This window comes from Mustela putorius, unplaced genomic scaffold (genome assembly GCF_011764305.1).
Source record: "Mustela putorius furo isolate JIRA1106 unplaced genomic scaffold, ASM1176430v1.1 tig00537227_pilon_pilon_pilon, whole genome shotgun sequence".
Classification (NCBI taxonomy): domain Eukaryota; kingdom Metazoa; phylum Chordata; class Mammalia; order Carnivora; family Mustelidae; genus Mustela; species Mustela putorius.
The window spans coordinates 35,983,026-36,003,873 of NW_025422368.1; the positions used below are offsets into that span (position 1 = coordinate 35,983,026).

Here is a 20,848-nt window from a genome sequence, read left to right on the forward strand (position 1 = left end):
TATTTCTCAAATTGTCCCCTTCATGGTCCAGTAGTTATTTGTCTCTCTTTTTCTCAGCTTCTTTATTCTCCATCAATTGGTTTTCTTTTCTTTTTTTTTTTTAAAGATTTATTTATTTATTTGACAGACAGAGATCACAAGTAGGCAGAGAGGCAGACAGAGAGAGAGGAGGAAGCAGGCTCCCTGCTGAGCAGAGAGCCGGATGCGGGGGCTTGATCCCAGGACCCTGAGACCATGACCTGAGCGGAAGGCAGAGGCTTAACCCACTGAGCCACTCAGGCTCCCCCATCAACTGGTTTTCTATATCACTAATTCTCTCCTCTCTGTCATTTATCCTAGGAGTAAGAACCTCCATTTTTTATTCACCTCATTAATAACTTTTTTTATTTCAACTTGGTTAGATTTTAGTTCTTTCATTTCTCCAGAAAGAGATTTTATTTCTCCAGAAATGGATTATCTAGTATCTTCCATGCATTTTTTGGAGCCCAGCTAGCACCTTGATAATTGTCATTTTGAACTCTTGTTCTGAAATCTTACTAATGTCTGTATTGATTAGGTCCCTAGCCATCAGTACTGCCTCTTGCTCTTTTTTTTTTTGTTGTGAGTTTTCCCACCTTGTAATTTTATCCAGATAAGAAGAGATGAATTAGAGAACAAAATACTATAAGTGTAGCAATGACCCAGAAAAATATACACTAACCAAATCTGAGGAGACCCAAAACCAGAGGGAGAAGGAAGGAGAAAAAAAAAACCCAAACAAAATATAAATATAGATATAAATATAAATATTTGTATATTTATATTTATATAAATATAAATAATATAAATTTATATAAATATAAATATATATAATATAATATATATAATATATAATATAGATAGATAGATAGATAAAATGACTTGTGAATAGAACAGAGCCACACACTTGATTTTGGGTGTATTTTGGTCCGTTAGAAGAAATTACCTCCCAAAATTTTAAAGAAAGAAAAATTTATATATATACAGATATAAGAGTAAACACAATGAAAGGATGGAATATGATTGAAAGGATGAAAATTTTAAAAGATTCTAAAAATGTAATGATAAGAAGTTGGTTGAAGGGTGCCTGGGTGGCTCTGTGGGTTAAGCCTTTGCCTTTGGCTTGGGTCATGATCCCAGTATCCTGGGATCGAGCCCCTCATCAGCTCTTTACTCAGCGGGGAGCCTGATTCCCCCCTCAACTCCCTGCCTGCTTCTCTGCCTATTTGTGATCTCTGTCTGTCAAAAAGAAGTTGATTGAAAAAAGGAAAAAAAAAAAGAAGAAAGAATATAAGCAACCTGGAGACTAGAACAAAGCCATGCACTAGGTTTAGGGTGTATTTTGATCTGTTAGAAGAAACTGTATCCCAAAATCTTAAGAAAAGAAAAACCTATATGTATACAAAAAATAAGGTTAAATATAATGAACAGGTAGAATATAACAATGAAAATTTCAAAAGTTTTTTTTAAAGGATTTTATTTATTTATTTGACACAGAGAGAGAGATCACAAGCTGGCAGAGAGGCAGGCAGAGAGAGAGGGGGAAGCAGGCTCCCCGCTGAGCAGAGAGCCCAATTCAGGGCTTGATCCCAAGACCCTGACCCCATGACCTGAGCTGAAGGCAAAGGCTTAACCCTCTGAACCACCCAGGCACCCCTCAAAAGATTTTTTTTTTAAGATTTTATTTATTTATTTGACAGAGAGAGAGAGGAGGCAGAGAGAGAGAAGATGAAGCAGGCTCCCTGCTGAGCAGAGAGCCGGATGCAGGACTCGATCCCAGGACCCTGAGATCATGACCTGAGCCAAAGGCAGCAGCTTAACCCACTGAGCCACCCAGGTGCCCAACCCCTCAAAAGATTTTTAAAAAGGTATTGATAAGGCAAAATAGTTTAAAAAAAATTAAAATAGGAAAAAGGAGAAATTTTAAAAAATAGAATAAGAAAAAAATAAAATTTAAAATTAAAATTAATTTTAATTAATTAATATAAATAAATAAATAATATAAATTAAAAATAAAAATAAAATTTAAAAATAAAATTAAAATAAATTAAATTAAGTTAAATTAAATTAAATTAAATTAAATTTAAAATTAGTTTAATTAAAATAAAAATTAAAATAAAAATAACTTTGGAAGACTAAGAATCATGGGAAAAAAGCCATAAATTCTTTATTGCTTTCCCTTGCTCTGGAGTTCCACAGTTCTCACTGATTAGTGAACTTGTGCTTGGCTGGATGCTCTTGCTAATCTTCTGGAAGAGGGGCCTGTTGCAATGATTCTCAATAGTCTTTGCCTGAGGTGGAATTTCACTGCCTTTGCCAGGGGCCAGGCTAAGCAATCCATTTGGATTCGCTCTTGGGAGCTTTTGTTCCCTGAATGCTTTCTGTACAGCTTTGGAGGTGGAGAATAAAGATAGAGACCTCCCAATCAGAGCTTGGGTCCCCACTCCTCAGTGTGCCCTCAGAGAAAAGCAGTCAATCACTCTCATCTCCCTGGTCTCCAGCTGCACTCTGAGCTCACCTGGCCTGTGACTGAGTGTTTCTATCTCTGGCGAACAGCCCGGTTTGGAGTCTCCAAACCTAGCCGATTCCTGCGGTGCTCCCATGCCACTCCTCCCGGAGGAAGAAGGTGAGTCTTCTGGGATCTGCCACTCTTTGAGTCCTGGCTCAAAGAGCAGTGGTCCAACTGTTCCTCAGATCATGGTTTAAGGTAACACTGAGCTGAGAGATCCCCCATTGGCTCTGTCTCTGCAGCCAGCTTCCCCACTCTGACCTGGGAGCTCTGCCACACTTAAGCACACCCCATCTTTCTGTGACCCTGCGGGTCCTGAGACCACACTGTACCCATGAGGGCTCCACCCCCTGCTTAGCCTTTGGAGACATGTCCCTCAGTGGAGCAGACATCTAATAGTTCAAATTTTGTGTTCCCCTGCTCTACCGCTTCCTGGGAGCTGGCCCCCCTCCCCGCAGTCTCTCTTCCCATATGTCACCTCGGGTTCACTTCTGCATGTCCTACCTTCCAGAAAGTGGTCGTTTTTCTGTTCCTAGAATTGCTTCTCTTCTCTTCAATCTCCTGTTGAATTTGTAGGTATTCAGAATGGTTTGGTTCCTATCTAGCTGAACTTCTGGGACCTGATGATATTTAGGTCTCCTACCCCTCCACCATCTTGCTCCTTCCCCCTTATATTTGTCATTTTTATAGTTGTAGCAAAACAGTGCCCCACATCTTGAGATAAGGATTGTGAGTAGTGTGGTTGCCCAGATCATGACTCTGGATCTAGAGCTTCTAAGAGTGAGTAATTCACTTCACAGAGGAGATACAAAGTCTCCAGCAGGACTTCTTAGACCATTTGTTTTTAAAATGAGTGTAAAACCTAGTTCCTGTGGATATTGTAATTTATTCCCACTTAATTAAACGGTATTGGATATGAAGGAGAAAGTCTAGAAGGGAATGGAAAGGATAAGGAACAGAAAGAAGAAGTTCTAGAAATAGCAGAATCACCAAAGTGTAATGCAAGTCATCTGGAGTCATCTTATGTATGTATGTAGGGGGAGGCAAACAATAGCACATATATTTTGGAGTCAGCAAAGACAGCATGGAGGTTCCTCACAAAGTTAAAATAGAGCACCTTACGAGCCAGCAATTATACTATCAGGTGTTTACCCAAAGGATACAAACATACTGATTTGAAAGGGCACATGCACCTTGGGGTTTATGGCAGCATTATCAACAACAGCCAAATTATGGGGGCGCCTGTGTGGCTCAGTGGGTTAAGCCACTGCCTTCGGCTCAGGTCATGATCTCAGGGTCCTGGGATCAAGTCCTGCATCAGGCTCTCTGCTCAGCAGGGAGCCTGCTTCCTCCTCTCTCTCTCTGCCTGCCTGTCTGCCTACTTGTGATCTCTCTCTGTCAAATAAATAAATAAATAAAATCTTAAAAAAAAAAAAAACAATAGCCAATTTATGGAAAGAGCCCAAATGTCCATCAACTGATGAATGGATAAAGGAGATCTGTAGCTCTAGCTTACTCTATCTATCTATCTATCTATCTATCACATGCTTTACTGTCAGTCAAGCTCTCCAGGGAGTTCAAAGGATGTTATCGTATAGTCTGATTACCTCTCCCAGCAACTTTGGGCCATACATAATGAGTAGAAAGGAAGCTCTCTGGTAGTTAAATGTTGGACATTAAACAATGAGAGCCCTGTTCTTCTAGCATTCCCCAGACACTGTGGAATGGAAACCCCAGTCTTCTTGAATTCCCTTTATATATTATATTATATATTATTAATATATAATAAATAACATAATAATTAATGTATTATAATAATATAATGTAATATTAATAAGTAATATATTATATAATACATATATTATATACACATTATATATATCATGGAATATCATCCAGCCATCTGGAAGAATGAAATCTTTTTTTTTGGTAGTAATATCCTTGCCTTATTATTTCTTATAGTGACATATTTTATTGTTCATGTATTTTTCCAAGTATATAGTCCTAATTTATCACTCTTTAAAGTGCTTAACTACAACTTCAAAGATTTGTCAAGGACAGAAAATAACATTAATCCCAGTGTTTGCAAGTGTCTGATATTTTGAAAGGCTCCCATTTTATCTCCAATAATACTTTCTGCCTTGAAGTCTACTTTATCTAATATTAATATAGTCACATCAGACTTCTCATGCTTGCTGTTGGCATAGCATATTTTTCTAGTTATTGATTTTTAATCTATCTGTGTCTTTATATTTTAAGTGTGTCCCTTATAGACAGCATAAACTTGAGTATTGCTTTTTGTCCATTCTGACAATCTCTGTTATTTATTTGAAGTGTTTAGTCCTTTTACACTTAGTGTAATTACTAATTTGATTGCATTAAAGTCTATGTTTTGTACTTCATTTTCTTTTTTAAAATTTTTTAAAAAAGATTTTATTTATTTCTTTTACAGAGAGAGAGATCACAAGTAGACAGAAAGGCAGGCAGAGAGAGAGAGAGAGGGAAGCAGGCTCCCTGCTGAGCAGAGAGCCCGATGCGGGACTCGATCCCAGGACCCTGAGATCATGACCTGAGCCGAAGGCAGCAGCTTAAACCACTGAGCCACCGCGGCGCCTCTGTTCTTCATTTTCTATTGGTTCCATCTATTTTATTTTTCTCTCTTTCTCTTTTCTTGGTTTCTTTTGGATTGAAAACTGTTAATAATTCCACTTTATCGGTTAGCTTTTTTTTTTTGCATTTTTAATAGTGATTGCTTAAACATTACAAGATATATCCCTAACTTTTCAGAGTCTTAGAATTAATATTGTATCACTTCCTATCAAATGTAAGAACCTGGTAACCATATAGGCTCGCTTACCACCTTTCTACTCTCACTTATGTCTTAGCTGGGATATGTATTACATTTCTGTATGCTATAACCCTCCACATCCCAATTCTATAACTTTTGCTCATCTCATTTTGTTTAAAGTTTTGCCATTTTAAGCACTAGTCTATCTGACTGTTTCTGGGACAAGAGTGAAAACCAAGGCTTAGTTTATAGCCTCAGTGAACTCCTTGTTTCTGAACTGTCTGTGTGTATTTATAAATTGCTGAGAAGCCTACAGGAAGCCACTTTATTGGAACACCCAATTACAGCCTTTCAGCTAATAAACTAGGTTTATTCATCCTCTTTTTAAATTTATATTGCAGTGAACATCTAGTCCCCTTCCTCTCACACAAACCAGTTCCTTGTATTTCTTCATGCAAAATCAAATATTTATGGCATGCACTTAATTATAAAACTTTGGCATCAAGCTGCCCATAAAAGTAATCTTTTTTGTGTTTTTGCATTTCCTTCTGAGACTATATTCTTATGCATTTTCTGCTTTTAGGATCTGTTTTTCCTAAGACTAAATTGTCTTCTCATGTATGGTACTTTTCAAATCTGAATGTGTGAACATTTTCCTCTCTTCTTTTTGTCTTCATATTTATGCTGTTGATTGGCAACTTTTGAGGACTGTTTTTTATTCTTTGCCTCTGATTCCTTTTTGAGGTATTCTCCTGACTTTGTGCTAAAGACAATGAATCATAGAGAAGCTTGCTAGCTATGTCACTGGGTGGTTCTGTGACTTCAGGTCAATCACTCATTTCTCTTGAGCTCCAATTTACATGAGACGATTTAAGACTCCTTCTAGTTCTAGTTCTAATATTCTTTGTTCCCATAACTTGAGCTGTCCTAGCAATATTATCATTTGTTCAAACACACAAAACACAACACACACACACAGAAAAGTACATGCAAACACATATGTACAGTTGTCCTTTCTTTTCTCTTTTCTTTTCTTTTTCTTCCTTCTTGTTTCTTTTCTTTTCCTTCCTCTTTCCCTTTCTTATTTAATTTATTTGAGAGAAAGACTGCCAGAAAAGAGGGGAGGAGCAAAGGCAGAAGCAGAAGCAGACTCCCCACTAAACAGGGAGCCTGATACAGGGCTTGATCCCAGGACCCCAGGATCATGGCCTGAACCAAAGGCAAATGCTTAACTGACTGAGTCACCCAGGCACCCCTACAGTTGTCCTCATATCCTCTGATACTTCTGCTTTTGGCCATCCTCAGTGTTAGAAGTTGCTTCCAGATTTTTCTGGATTCTCATCCCATATCTGGCTGCCTGGTCCTTGCCCTTCAAATACCAGTGTTTACATCCTTAACTCTGGCTTTTACCCATTTCAGCTAACTGGTAATCTGTACAACTCTGCTCCTGGCCTTGTACTCCGTCTCTGCCTGCTGAATTCACCAGAGTTTTGCTCCTTAGTCCCCTCAGCAGACTCTCTCCTTCCATGTGGCCTCACCTGGGATGGTGGACTTCTATTTTGCCATATCCCTGGCCCTTCTCAGTATACAAATGAACTGAACTTCATTCTTGTGGATGACAGGATTCCTGAGAAAAGACCATGGAAAAAGTCAGAAAAAATTTATGAAGTCAGTAAAGAAGAGAGGTGGAGGTGGCCCAAAGTGAAATTATAATTAAGAGGAAGTTTATTTTTAGTACCCCTCCAACTCTTTTTCAGATACAATTTCCTCTCTTTGACATCCCACATTTCAAGACACCCAGTGCTCTCCTACTACACCTTGCTGCCTTAGGAGACACCAGCGGCACCCTCCCTTGGTTCCTGGCACTCCAAATTCCAGATCACTGCCAGGTCCAGCCTTCCCCTCCAGCCAGTTACTTGTCCTGTCTCTCCTCCATAAGAGCCCTGTTCTCTACTAGCCAAATCAAGAAACGTTGGTATCAAAGGCTGACAGTGGTTTGAAGAGTTTCCTTTCCTGGATAACATGGAAAAAAGAAAAAGAAAAAGAAAAAGGAATAAGAACATCTTATTTTGAAATCAAGTTCTCCTGCTTTCTCTCTGTGAGAACTTAACCAAATCTTACCTTCCCTTGAGTATCAGTTTCCACCTTAAAATGAGGGAAAATATTTTTTTCATGGGGTTGTCATAAGAATTTACAAATATAGTGTATGTAAGCACTCTTTCTAAGTACTATGTGAGAATGAAGATTTTTATGCAGGATTCAAAAATGTTTCTTAGACTCGCCCTATACATCATGAATTGGGAAAGATTTTGGTTCCCTTGACAAAAGAGATCTAGACGGCCTCAATACTTCAGTTGCTTCTTTAAATTTTTTTTTTCCTTGAATAATGAAGGGCAAAAAGAACAAACTATGAAGAGAGAAGCTAGGTAAGATTTGGCAAGTAGAGAAAATGATGTTTTAGACAGGAGATTCCATATCCACCTATCCAGTTTCTGGAGAAAGGACCACCCAGTTGAATAATAATGTATACTATTTATTGAACATCTGAAATGTGCCAGGCACTTTATATACATTATCTCTACTTTTCAAAGAAATCTTTCAGAATGGTAGAGAAGGAAATGCCTACTCGAAGATGAGTTTTCCTTTCTTTTTATTATTTTTTGCTTTTATTTTTCTTTTACTTATAATGTCCCATCTCTGCAGGGGGTAGAGCCAGATTCCAACCCCACCCCGCCTCATACCAAGGCTTGTGCTCTTTTCAACAGACAACCCTGATCTTACTTCCCTGAGGAAGCTTACTGATCCATCTCAGAAGCTATACACTGCCTGGGACACCTGGATCTTCTTCCAAATATGTTCAAAAAACAAAAAAGCAGACATGTCTCAAAATAATTTGGGGTTGACTGGTTCGAAGGCCCTTGGGCTAGACCTGTTCCGGCTGCCCGAGCAGCCTCTCTGGAACTGGGGCTTCTTTGGAGCACCCAGTAGGGAATGTTCTCTGGCAAGTCTGAGCCCATCCAAAGGTTGGCACCCAAAATTATAAAGCGAGGGAGGCTAAAGGCACAGCACATCACGACACTATAATTATTTGACTTTGGCGTAATTCCTCCTTGATGGCTGATTATGCCACACTACCTGTTTGAAATGGAAGGAGCCTTTGCAGGTAAGTGTAGAACAGAAGTGGATCTTCTTCATGGCACATGTCTTAGCCAAATGGCCTGGTCATGTCAAATTTGAGTCTGAGTCCACACCTTTCATGGGAATGAATTCAGTGGTCCTCAAGGGTGGCTCTCTCTTGCTTGTGGTCAGGTGTCCTGCCATCACTGGCACTGAGGTAGTATGTGAAGATGGCCGCGGTGGTGAATGCTGGGAGCACTGGGAGAGAATGGAGCATCTACTTGCAAGGGAACTTTATTTGAGTGTCTAAAACCCTGATTTCACCTAAGCAGGTTAAACCACAACCAATAGAAAATCTTTGGTTTGGGGGATAAAGTCATCTCTGGAGTGTTCCAGGTCTAGGTTTCCCTCAGGTGGGAATCAGCTTTGGGAGCCTGTAAGGGAAAGGAAAGGAAACAGCTCCAAACTGAATAGCCCAAAGCAGATTTCGAATTCCTTGGAGAATTTGCATTCATCTACTGATTTAACTAACCAATGCCAAGCTGATGCAAATGGCATGTGGAGGCTTTTACTAGGAGGCAGAAGCTGGGGGAGAGGAAAGGCTTACAGATTGCTTTCTAATCTTGGGGGAGGCTCCTCTGGGAGGTTGACAGAGGAAGGATGTGCTGACTTCCCAGATGGTTTTGCAAGGTAATCTACCCTATTTTGGTCAAGGTCTTGACTCAGGGTCATGTGTGTCTTGAGGAGGTCAAGTGGCAATTCAGTTGATTAGAAACAAAAGGTCAACACCTCTCAGCAGTTGTCACTGGGTGATTTTCCCACTTGGAATTCCATAGAAACAGAATTACAGAATTGTGCAGTGTGTATAAGTTGGGGGGAGGGTTTGTCAGGCATAAAAAAGGAAAGAGAACTAACACTTATGTGCTAGGACTGTTACACATTTTCTTCACTGAATCACTTCAATGTTGCGTTGAGGAAAAGAATTCTTTTTTCTTTTTTAAGATGTTATTTATTTATTGGGGGGGGGGGAGGAGCATGCATGAGAGTGAGGGTAAGAGCAGAGGGAGAGGGAGAAGCAGACTTTCCTCTGAGGAGAGTGGGGCCTGATCCCAGAACCCCAAGATCATGACCTGAGTTGAAACCAAGAGTTGGATGCCCAACTGATTACGCCACCCAGACGCCCTGAGGGAAAGAACTCTTTAAGAAACTGAGCCACGCTCCTTTAGTGAGTTGCTTGAGATAGTGATTAAGTGGGACTAGACCCCAGTAGCAGGCTTGCTGTTTCTCCTGTTGTTCCATGTGAAGATTCTTTTCTGACTGGAAATGGAAGACTCTCTAATTGGTCAGGCACATTCTTCCCTTTTCTAACAGAAAAGCAGGAGTCTAGCAGTGAGCCAGGTTTCTAGCAGCATCTCATAGCCGGACCTCCTGGTTTCCTGAGCAGCCAGACTTCTGGGGCTTTATCATGTGGCCCCCACCTCATGTTCGAGCTCTCTTCAAACATAATGCTCTAATTTCCCAGTCCCCAAACTGAACCCAAATAACATTGTTTTGTGCACCTATGAGCTGAGCCAGGACTTCCTTAGCAAGTGGGAGAAAAACAAAATCAAGGAAACTCGCAGACCAAGTTTAAATGGAACAAAACCTACACATTTCCTAAAGCTATTGAACTGAACAAAACCAGATCAAAATATTCTCAGTAAACCTGAGTCAAGGCAATATTTCCCTTGGGTTGAGTCCATTGCCACAAGTAAATATCACTGAATGCTCAGGTGCTCCGCAGGGCTGAGGACTTGGCCCACTGTGGACTCTGAGGTGTGTGTGTGTGTGTGTGTGTGTGTGCACGCGCGCGCGCGCCCGCGGGGCGGGGTGCTGGCTCAGACAGCTGTGGGGTGTGGGAGGGCTCACATGATCCCTCACCTGACCTGGCCTCTGACCCCTCCTCTGTGAAGTGATGGGGTTGCCCTCATTCTCTGGTGTCCAAACTAGAACAGAATAAAACAGGAACAGCAGAAACTTTTCAGAAGGTAGCTTTTTGGAGAATTATGATGTGTGGAACTGATAGAGAGCTGTTCTGGGTGAAGCAGTGGTTGGTGGCTCACTGGTTCCTGAGTAAAGTATAAAATTAATAGCAGGTAACTTTGTGCCAGGCATGTTTCTAAGCCCTTTCTCTGTAATCTGTCATCTACTCCTCACCACCATCCTTTTGAGGTAGGGACTATTATCAGCCTGATCCCAGTGCTACACCTGAGGAAACGAAGACACAGAGAGAGTAAGTAAGTTGCCTGTGGTCACACAGCTAGTGAGAGGAAGTGGGGTGGGACCAGGCATCCTGACTCAGCCTTTGCTTAACCACTCTGCTCTGTTGCTCTCATACCAGGTGGGTTGGGCACTGGTCTGCCAGAGACCTAACATCAGAATGGAATAAACCAGGAGCTTGGCACCAGCGAACTCAGGTCTCTCTGTCTTAGACTCCTAAGGAGACTGGCAAAACAAGCTAGACCCTGAAGCAGACAGATTCCTCGGGTAGACAAAACCACCATCCTTGCCAGTGCTGCCCCATGTCTGGGGCCAGTTTTGCTCCTCACGCAGCCGGTCGCACCTTGCTCCCATAGGCTGCTCTCCCAGGCCTAAGACCCCTGCCTGAAAAGTTTGCTTTGCCTGTAGCTGCAATTGGCTGGAGTTCTGAGACCAGAGGATCCAGTGTGTAAGGTTGTTCACTAGGAATGATTGATTTATTTTAAATCGGTTAAGCGGCTGCCTTCAGCTCAGGTCATGATCCCAGGGTCCTGGGATCAAGTCCCACATGGGGCTCCCTGCTCAATGGGGAGCCTGCTTCTCCCTCTCCCTCTGGCTGCTGTTCTGCCTACTTGTGCTATCTCTCTGTCAAATAAATAAATAAAATCTTAAAAATAAATAAATAAAATAAAAACCCTCTAATATGTCTCCCAAAAGGATGCCTGCTCCACAAATTTGAAAAAGGAAAGGGAAGCGGGATTAGGAAGTGCCAAACGGCGAGAAGTGTTTTGCCAGCACAACACACAGAAGAAATCATTTTAAAACACACTCTGAAGGTGGTTTCATGACAGCAGACATGTACCACCTCTCTATCTTTTATGTGTGAGTGACGGACCCTGCCCGCTAATGAATGACCATCTTCCAAGACAGTCGTGGGTCAAGTACAGACAGGAGACGATGTTCAGTGCCTGTGATGTCTGATTTTGTACATAAAAGAGTTGCCTTTTTTCCCGGTCTGCAGCTTCTCTTTTCATTTTCTTAGCGGTATCTTTTGAAGAGCGAGTTTTAATTTTGATGAAGTTCACTTTGTCCAAAACATCTTTTTTTTTTTTTCTATTATGGGTTGTGTTTTGGGGGGGGATCATATTTTTTTTCAAGTATAGATTAAAAAAAAAAAGATTTTATTTATTTATTTGTCAGAGAGAGAGAGAGAGAGAAAGAGAGAGAGAGCGCACAAGCAGAGGGAGCAGCAGGCAGAAGGAGAAGCGGGCTCCCTGCGGGACTCCATTCTCGGACCCTGGGATCATGACCTGAGCGGAAGGCAGATGCTTAATGACTGAGCTACCCAGGCGCCCCATGAAGAGGTTTTTGATCATGGTGTTCACTCTTGTTGCTGCCCCAGAGAACAAGCAAACTTCTTGCAGAGCAGATTGGCCCCAGGGACCAATTTTCTAGGGAGGACTTCGCAAAGGAATACACACCAAAGAGAGAGGCTAGTTCAGTTTTACATTAGGGTCAGAATCTCAGGGCTTGATGGGCGAGAACGGATGTCTTGCTACTCAAAGTGTGGTCTGACGACTAGCAGGTGTCAGGGTCACTACTGACTTCCTTCCTTTGGAGGAAGCAAGAAGACGACTCTGATGTGTGGTTCTTCATCCACTCATTCCACGGTATATTCAGTCTTAGGAAAAGCACAGCATTGCCGTGTGTGAGTACTGTTAACACAAATTCATCATCAATTATTCTGTCAAATCTGTCAATTATACTTACAATTTATAAGACCACATGGTCTTTTTTATACCCAGATGAACAAACTGATGTTAGCCTTGAGAGTGAGGGGAAGAGCAGAGAGAAGACCATCAGAATCACCTGGAGAGCTTGTTTAAAAATTGCTAAGTCCCCTTCCCTCACCAAAGTTTTTGGTTTAGTTTATGTGAGGAACTGATAATCTGCATTTCTAGCAATTCCCAGGTGATGCTGAGTTATAAAAACAGTAGCTTCAGATGCATTACTAGCACCTCAGGAAATATATGGACACTTACTCTTTGACACTGTTCTCCCTCCATATGGAATATAGGGCCAAGTATCACCAATCCATGGTCACGGAAGACAGAGTACCCAGGACAACTTAAATATAGATATGATCTGATGGCTTTCAAACGTCTACTTCCCAAACTTACATCTGAGTTGCTAACCAGCAATTTCATTTGCTTCATTTTCCATTCTTTTCGTTTCTACCCACCTCTGAGGACAGATAGTTCTGGATGATCGTAGGATGTTTGATACTGAAATCATAAGCGCCTACTGGTTGGCAGGGGGCCCCACTGGCCAGTGTCACGGAGACATTCGGAGCATGGGGGTGGGCTCTGAGCTGGATGATGACCCTGCAAGTCACTGTGCTCCTTAGCGGAGTCCTGGGCCCTACCTCACCTGCAGACTCACATCCATGATTTAGGTAGGATTAAGGAACCGTTCGATTGTGGGAGGACCTTGGAATCACCACCGTCCTCAGTGAGCTGATAAATCTTTGGCCCAGCACAGGACCCAGGCATCTCTGGTCGGAGTTCCTGCCGGCACATCTCCCCACCTGGGGCAGATGCTCAGACTTGAACTTTCTGACCCTTCTGGTGCCGTTTGTCTCAAGACTGCCTTGCAGACAGCTCTATGACAGAGGCTGCCTGCCAATGAAAACCAGGACTGTACTTTATACCGTAATTGAGTGGAGACAGGATTTACCTCATTGGCATACCTTCCCTGTATGACTCCATTTCACATTATTAAAAACAGAGACTTGGTCCTTTTTTTTTTATAAAAAATTTATTGAGATGATGCAATTATAGGCTTTTCTTTAAAAATTATTTGCAACTCACTGGCCCTGAGAAAAGGCATTTGTTTTTTGTTTTTGTTTTTTTTTTCTTTTTTATTACATTCATTTGATTCAGTCCCTTATAAACCCCACACCTCATAAACAAGAGATTAGAAATTAAACAAAAAGAAAAAAAAGAAATTCTAGATTCGTTCTGGTTTGCAGGTGGTTGCAGTCACAAAGAGAAATCGTTGAGAATGTTCACTTGGCGTGTGTGAAAGATTCGGGGAGTTTGTAGTTGTTTAGTGTTGATGCAGATGGGGCCAAAAGAGTATCAGGTTAGTCTTCTGTGGTTTTTAGACAGGCAGGGATTATTGTCACCCTCCTCCCCTACCATGGCTTCCTTAGATCGCTGCCTTCCTTCCAGACTTCTGCAGAGAAGAGGAGCAGGGGATGAAAACTTACTAGCACCGAACGTCAGGGCAAAAAAACCTGCCCTTTGTTCTTTGGGGATTTCCCCAAATCTTTTATCTTCAACTTCTTGGGTGGGAATGGGTCCAGTGGGGGTCTGGCCAGGCTGGATTCCACTCCTCATTCTGTCCCTGGCATGCTGTCTGCTCCCAGGGCACCATCCTACCTCCTGGACACTCAAGTCTCCCTTCTGGAGAAGGGAGTGAAATGTTTCAAAAATGTACTGACTTGGAGCATAGACAGTGAAAGGCGGAAACAGTAGTTACTTAGTCATTTAGGTGGATCCTGTCATAGCCATTGAAGGTTTAGCTAAAGCTACATTCTTATTTGGGCAAGACACCAGTGTAAAAAGACCCTGGGTAAGAGGGTTCCAAACACACTGTTGAGAGGAGAAAATCCATCAGTCTGTTATCCCCTTTTTCTGTGGGGATGTCCCCCTGAAAGAAAGAAAGAAAGAAAGAAAGAAAGAAAGAAAGAGGAAGGAAAAAAGAAAGGACTCAGGACATTGGTGACCCTGCGTCAGGCAAGAGACCAAGTTGCCTTGGGACAGAAAGAGAGACTGTTCTGCCACATGGCCAGTCCAGCCAATAGCCACTGACCTCCTTTGATGGAGAAGAGGCAACGTGGTGAACCCAAGATGCAGGCAAGAGAAGGTGCTAGAGAATTTCTAGCTGGAGATACAAGTGAGAGTGACCCCCCCAGATACAGATGAAGCAAGCTTTCCCTGCTCTGCGGTGCTCTTCTGCAGAGCCCTTTCTCGATTTCTGATCTAAGCCAAGCAGTCCCGGGACAGCAGCAGGGAAAGGCCAACTATTCAAGTCACAGACATACTTTTCACGTGGTCCCAGGTGAACGTGCCATCAGCCCCAGCACTTGGTGTTGAAGTAAGGAATTTCAGCTTGGATAGAGTCTACAGGTTGAGTGGACGCTCTCGGTGGGCCGGGACTGTGCCCGATTCCTCTGAATCCCTTCGAGGGTCTATCAGGTGCTTCGCGACATCCGAAGCAGGGTCAGCATGTCCTAAGGCATCCCTGGGGTCAGCAGCGTGGAAGCACCGTGTCTCTGGTGTCAGCACTGCCCACTTGTTAGCTCAAAGCAATGAGAAGGACGTTTGCCTAATTTAAGGGAGTCAACAGAAAACTCTTATTGGGAATGTATCTGGGTGGGAAATGAAGATCATATTGGAATTAGCACCTTCTATTCTTCAAGCGACTGAAGGTGTCAACCTGTCCTACGTATTCTTACAGGGTACTGCTTTAAATACAGAAATCCTTGGGGCCAATGGGAATTTCCCTCCCTAATTCAACTGTAATATTCTTCAAACAGTGAAAGCCCGGGTCCTTCTATCAGAATGAGATGTTCTAACCTTAGGGAAGAGCCCCACCATGTCCTGTCTCTGGTTACATCGTCATATAAAGGGCCTCAGTCAAAATGCACCCTCTCTCTCCAGCGCTTACACTCAACAGCCTTCACAACACACCAGATACTTGGCTTAAGATCTCCAGGTGTGAGCCAACACCGGTCATTGTAGAGACTGGAGTGACCGCTCGTGAAAGGTATCTGTAGCATGCTGGGGCCAGCTGAATCTCACCACCGTTCAAGCAGATGAGACCATACCCTTCCTTCATCAGTGGACCCTCCAGCCTCACACAGCAGGTCCTTGACTTGACCGCAAGCCCAACCTTCTGGAAGGTAGAGTTGGGGGGAGTGTGTGACAGCAGAGGAGGCTGGCTACAGCCACGTTTCTATCTGCGGTTCGTTAAGAGGCAGGAACAGAGCACAGATGAAAAGCTTTGAAGGGCTCCCTGATTCCGGTGCCTCCGACCCACAGTCAGTCTGTCCTTCCTTCTCCCCAGGCTGGGGTTCTTGTCAGTACGGGTGGGGTTGAATTCCTCCTGCCTGTGTTCTTCCAACCCCCACCTGCCTGACGTAGTCAGAAGTGGCTTGGGGAGACACCCAGGGCTCTGGCAGCCTCCCCCTAGTGCTGCCAGTGGTGATGCTGGGAGTGTGAGGTGCTCACCCGAGTTAGTAGAGGAAACAGAGGAACGGGGCAGGGAGGGGGGTGCTTTGTGAGGCGGGTCTAATCTTTAGGATTAAAAAAGACTGTCATCCTAATATTGGATTCTGAACCTGGAAATGGGAGAGTCAATCCAGGTGGCAAGACAAGGAAAAAAAAAACACCCTAAAAAAAAGCTCTCCTAAAACAGCTTTCTAAATATATCTGATATCATCAAAAGTACTATGGGGTGGCACTTCCCTCATTTTACAAGATACTGCGGACCTGATTTAGAGGTGAAAAAGAGCCACAAATGGGTCCAGTCTGAAACACAGCTATGAAAGAAGAAGAAACAAAATAGGTAATGAGTCTGAGGAGTTTCTTGTCTGCCCTGGCCTGGCGAACACCGGGAGCAAGTGGCTGTGTACATCAGGGCCCTCCTTCTCAAATGCCCTGGATCTTGTGGGGACCAGGAAAAGTTAAAAAAAAAAAAAAGGCTAGGAATTGGGAAAAAAGACAAAACAAAGCAGGCGAGGGCATAAAACTGACTACAAATGGCCTCTGGATGGAACAGAGAAGACCTTCTCGCTCACTAGCCTCAGTCACCTGCCCTGGAAGCACAGATCCCCCCCTGCAGCACAATTTCCACCTAGTGTCTGACCATCAGGCCCTTTGGGGTCTTTTTGTATTTTCTGCCTTGCAGAACTTGCAAGTTAATCCCATGATGCTGGGGCCTTCTGAATGACGCAGCTGCCTTCTGTCCTGAATCTTCCGTTCCCGAGGAGCCACCAAGTCCTGGGGTTCTCGCAGCCATGTCGGGGTGGGAGTAGGGTTTGGGGGTGGGGGCAGCCCGCTGGGCTGGCATGTCTCTTCCTGGAGGACCGCAGCACCTGCGAGGTCTGGGGCCTCCCTCCAGTAGGTAGCCAGATGCCGGGATGTGGGTTGGATTTGGCAGCGCCGGCTGCAAAGGACCCAGGCCACAGATGGCCTTTGGGCGTCCGTAATGCTCAGGACTCCAGGAGAGGCACAATTCTGCTAAAAGGCATCTGAACCTCAACAGGAGGCGGGGAGGGTAGGACAGACGGGAGGCCGGGAAGGAAAGAGCGAGAGGGAGAAAAAGCTCTCCTTTTCACTTTATCTTTTTTAAAAGCCTCTTTTTCTTTCTTTCTTTCTTTCTTTTTTTTTTTTTTTTCCAGCCAAGACCCAATATTAACAGGCACAAATCTGATCTACGTGGCAGGCTGAAGAGGAACCTGAAACCCTTTGCAAGTGTTCTCTTTCCTGACCAGCTGGGCTTGCCGCACTTTGTGAGATTTGCAAAAAATAGATATATATAATAGATATATATTTCCATAGGAAAACAACCTCGGATGTCTTCCCCTGTATGAATGATGAAAAGTCAAACTGCATGGTCTTTAAAAAAAAACAACACCACAACAAAACAAAACAAAAAAAAAGAAACACCATGAAATTAACAATAGGTGGACGGGTGAGGGTGAGGAATTACAGATGGAGAGGTTCCACATGAGGAGAAAACAGAACCAGGAGTCCCAGGCTCGTGCCCTCGGCCAGAATGCCAGCCCTGCCTTCGCTGGGTGGTTTGTCTAAGGTGCTCTGGGGACCCTCCCGCTATGCGAGACAAGTGTCACTCCCACTCCCGGGTCTCTTCCGGTTCAGCTCTCAGCCCGCCTGCTTGCCACGCCTCCAGGGCCCTCGTGGGCAGGGGACCCCCGGCTGCCGGCCCCCTGCTGAGGCCGTGGCTTGGTTCCCTCAGCACTCATCTTCTTGGTATATTTGTTCATCCAGCTCCTGGGACTCAAGGTGCTCCAGACGGTCCGTTCGGCCACTCATGATTTCATCAGGGGTTTTCATAAACCTTTGGAAGAGGAAATGGAGGGGTCCAGAGATTATACTGTCCTCACGTTGGTCCTCCCCTTGAACTCTCAACTAAAAGCAAAGGCCCCATCACCTCAAACAGCAGGAGAGCTACTGAACCCCGCCAGTAACGCTCACTTACTGGGAAGAGGTGCCCCTTTCTCTGACAGCCTGAAAATGGCCAGAGAACTATAAAACAAGTCTAGGAGACAGCACCCATGGAGGTTGTGTAGTGCCCTGTGCATGGCCATGCGAGGGAACCCTGGCACAGCCCACTGCTTCTTATTTTTAGAGAGTTAGATTTTCCAGTGACCTCTGAGAGCTGTAGATCCATTTCCACCCCAGACTGTGAGCCTGGGGAATGGTATGCAAAACCTGCATTTAACTCAAAGGATACAATTAAATGTCGAATGGAAAATTTTCATAAGAAGACAAGTTAGTGGTGCTCTTGGAAATTAGAAAGTCAAAAAGAAAGAATCCTTTTCAGTGTTAACACTGATCCACCCAACATGCTAGCAAAGAATCCCCATTAGTCTATCTTCCTCTGTAGCTGGGTGCCAACGGCAAGCTTTATCTTCTTGTTGGAAATAACATCAGCAACTCATTTGACCATGATTTTCCCTGGTTCAGGAAGGCAGCCTGGGTGTAGACTGTGTAGCCTCACGAATGGGAGCACCCCTTCCACAGCTCCACTCGGGGCCCGCACACTTTCCCTCTCCAGACACTCTGCTATGCACCAGACAAACTGCCTGAAAATATACTTTTCCTCTTGTCACTCCATGTTCGAAAGCCTATGATGAGCACTTCTCAGATAAAGCCAAGGACACACACTCTTCAGTCTGCCCACCTGAGCTCTCTGTCATCTCTACCCAGGAAACTCTGGGATCCCACTTCTTTATGACCAGGAACCCTTTACTCTAACCTGGCCACAAATCATGGCTCATGCCTTCCTCCAAACCTTATCTGGCCTTCCCTCTTGGCTCCTTTCTCTGAGCCCTGCCTCCTCATCAAAGAGCCATGTAATGGCTCTGGTCCCTACTGAAATTTTCCTTCTCGAAATGCCTACACATCCTGTGAAGAGCACCAACAACTGAACACTTGACTACACACTAGGTTTCATACCAAGAGGCCTTGATTCTGTGGCAAGTCTGGCTTCCAACACTCATTTCTTAAAAAATGACCAACTCTTCTCACTAATAGCACTATTCTGTCCTTTTCTAATTGTCGAAAATCACTCTTGGAAGCCTATGAACTTTCCCACTACCGCTTCTCTTTTTCTGCCCTTTATTGCCGAACTTCTCAAGCAGTAGGATTTGTCAAGTCTGCAGTCCATCTTATCCATTCATGTCCTCATGAAAACTTCTCCCCACCATCTGAAGTCACTAACAAGCTCCTGAGGCCGAATCCACACATGGGCTATCTTTGGCCTTGCAAACTACCCCTTTCTTCTCTTGACTACTTTTCCATAATAAGCTTCTGATAGACCATATTGGGCTTGTCAAGATACATCTACTGAAAACCCCCATAAGATATAAAACACAATTATATAGAATGCAATCCTCTCCTCTCTAGAATCTTATGATGTAGTTGTGGGAAGAAGAACTTCACATGTACAATTATTGCAAATGCAGTGTGGTTTAGGGTCAAGGGAATCCAAGAAATGATGGAAGAAGATAGCTCTGTGTGTTTGAATAGCTGAAGAAAGCCTCATGAAGGGCAGGACACTTGAGAAGGACCTAGAGGGGACACATATTTTTAAAAAAGCAAAAGTGAAAGGGACATAAGTCTCTGACAGAGGGAATCACACTAGTGTTGTAGGGCAGCTGGTAGGGTGTGCGATGAATTTGGAAGGCAGGAGAGTGGACCAGAGGTAGAAAGGATTATGAATGAATCTAGACGTAAACCATAAAAGTCTAGATAGGGAAGCAATAATAATGCGTTTACTGTTCTTATACCTCCCAAATTCTCACGCAAGTGCTTGTCATTGGTAGACTCCGACCTGGAACCTGCTGGTAAGAAATCTTGGGAAATGTGGTTTCTAGTCCCGACTAAATAGAATGCAGTGGCAATGGAATGGAAGAGCCAAGGACAATCCAGCGCAATGACTAACCTGGATATGGGAAGAGTCACTGATAACTCTAATGTCAAGGCTGGTCACTTAGAATAATGGTGACGCCACTGATGAGTAAGGAGAATTCTGGATGCGGGGAGGGGGGGTTTCTAGTAGGTGAAGAATGTCTGTCTTGACTCTTTCGTGTTGTGGTATTTCGTGCACATGTACTATGAGAAGTTCTTGGAAATTGAGATCTGGACTTTCACGAGGATTTTAGAGCTGAATACAGAGTCTAACTATTAAGGGATAAGTGAAGCTGTGTAATGGGATCATTTCATCCAGGAAGAATAGGAGCCGAGGCCCAAGTTTAGGGTGAAGGATGACAGGAAAGCATCAGGAGAGCCAGAGAAAGGAGGGTTCTTTTTTACTTCATTCCATTCTCTTCCCAACTCTTGAATAGCCTCTTCTGTTGTTTTTCAAGGTCTCAACTGCTTTCCCTCTTCCTAAGTTACCATAGCTCCCACTGCTAAAATCTAAATTTTTTGCTCTTTCCAATCTATCCCAGCAGGCTCGTCTACTCATACCGAGTGCCACTTTCTACCTGTGCGCAGAGAATTCCAAATCCATCTCTCTAGCCCCATCTGAAACTCTTTTTTGTCCCACCTGCTAAACCCATAACCTAACATCATGAGTGTTGATTCCACCTTCTCCCAGCCTTTCCTGGGTCTCCCCGTGGCCATTACCACCAGTGTTAATTACCACCACTTCTACCTCTCCTGACTGCTCCTTTAGATCCCTTCTTCTTCCTCTTCTAATTCTTTCTCCTCTCTTACATAGAACTTGGAATTACAGTCTATGTGGTAGGTTAAATGGTTGGAACTCATTAGCTGTGAGGAAGTCTGGAAAGAGGAATGTCTAGTGCAGCAGCTCTCAGACTTTTCTGATTATAATGCATCGTTAAAAAAAAACATTTTATA

At 43.6% G+C, this 20,848-nt stretch overlaps 1 protein-coding gene across 3 annotated transcripts in view; it reads right to left on the bottom strand.

Annotated features, from left to right (window-relative positions):
• Positions 1-17,409: 17,409 nt before the first annotated feature.
• The window catches only part of ETV6 (ETS variant transcription factor 6), a 232,567-nt gene continuing 229,128 nt past the window's right edge, over positions 17,410-20,848 (bottom strand). For all 3 annotated transcript variants that reach the window (XM_045073229.1, XM_045073228.1, XM_045073227.1), the window contains one exon: positions 17,410-17,819. In XM_045073229.1, the coding sequence (XP_044929164.1) occupies positions 17,714-17,819 (106 nt within the window). In that variant the 3' untranslated portion in view covers positions 17,410-17,713. The remainder of the gene's footprint in view (positions 17,820-20,848) is intronic.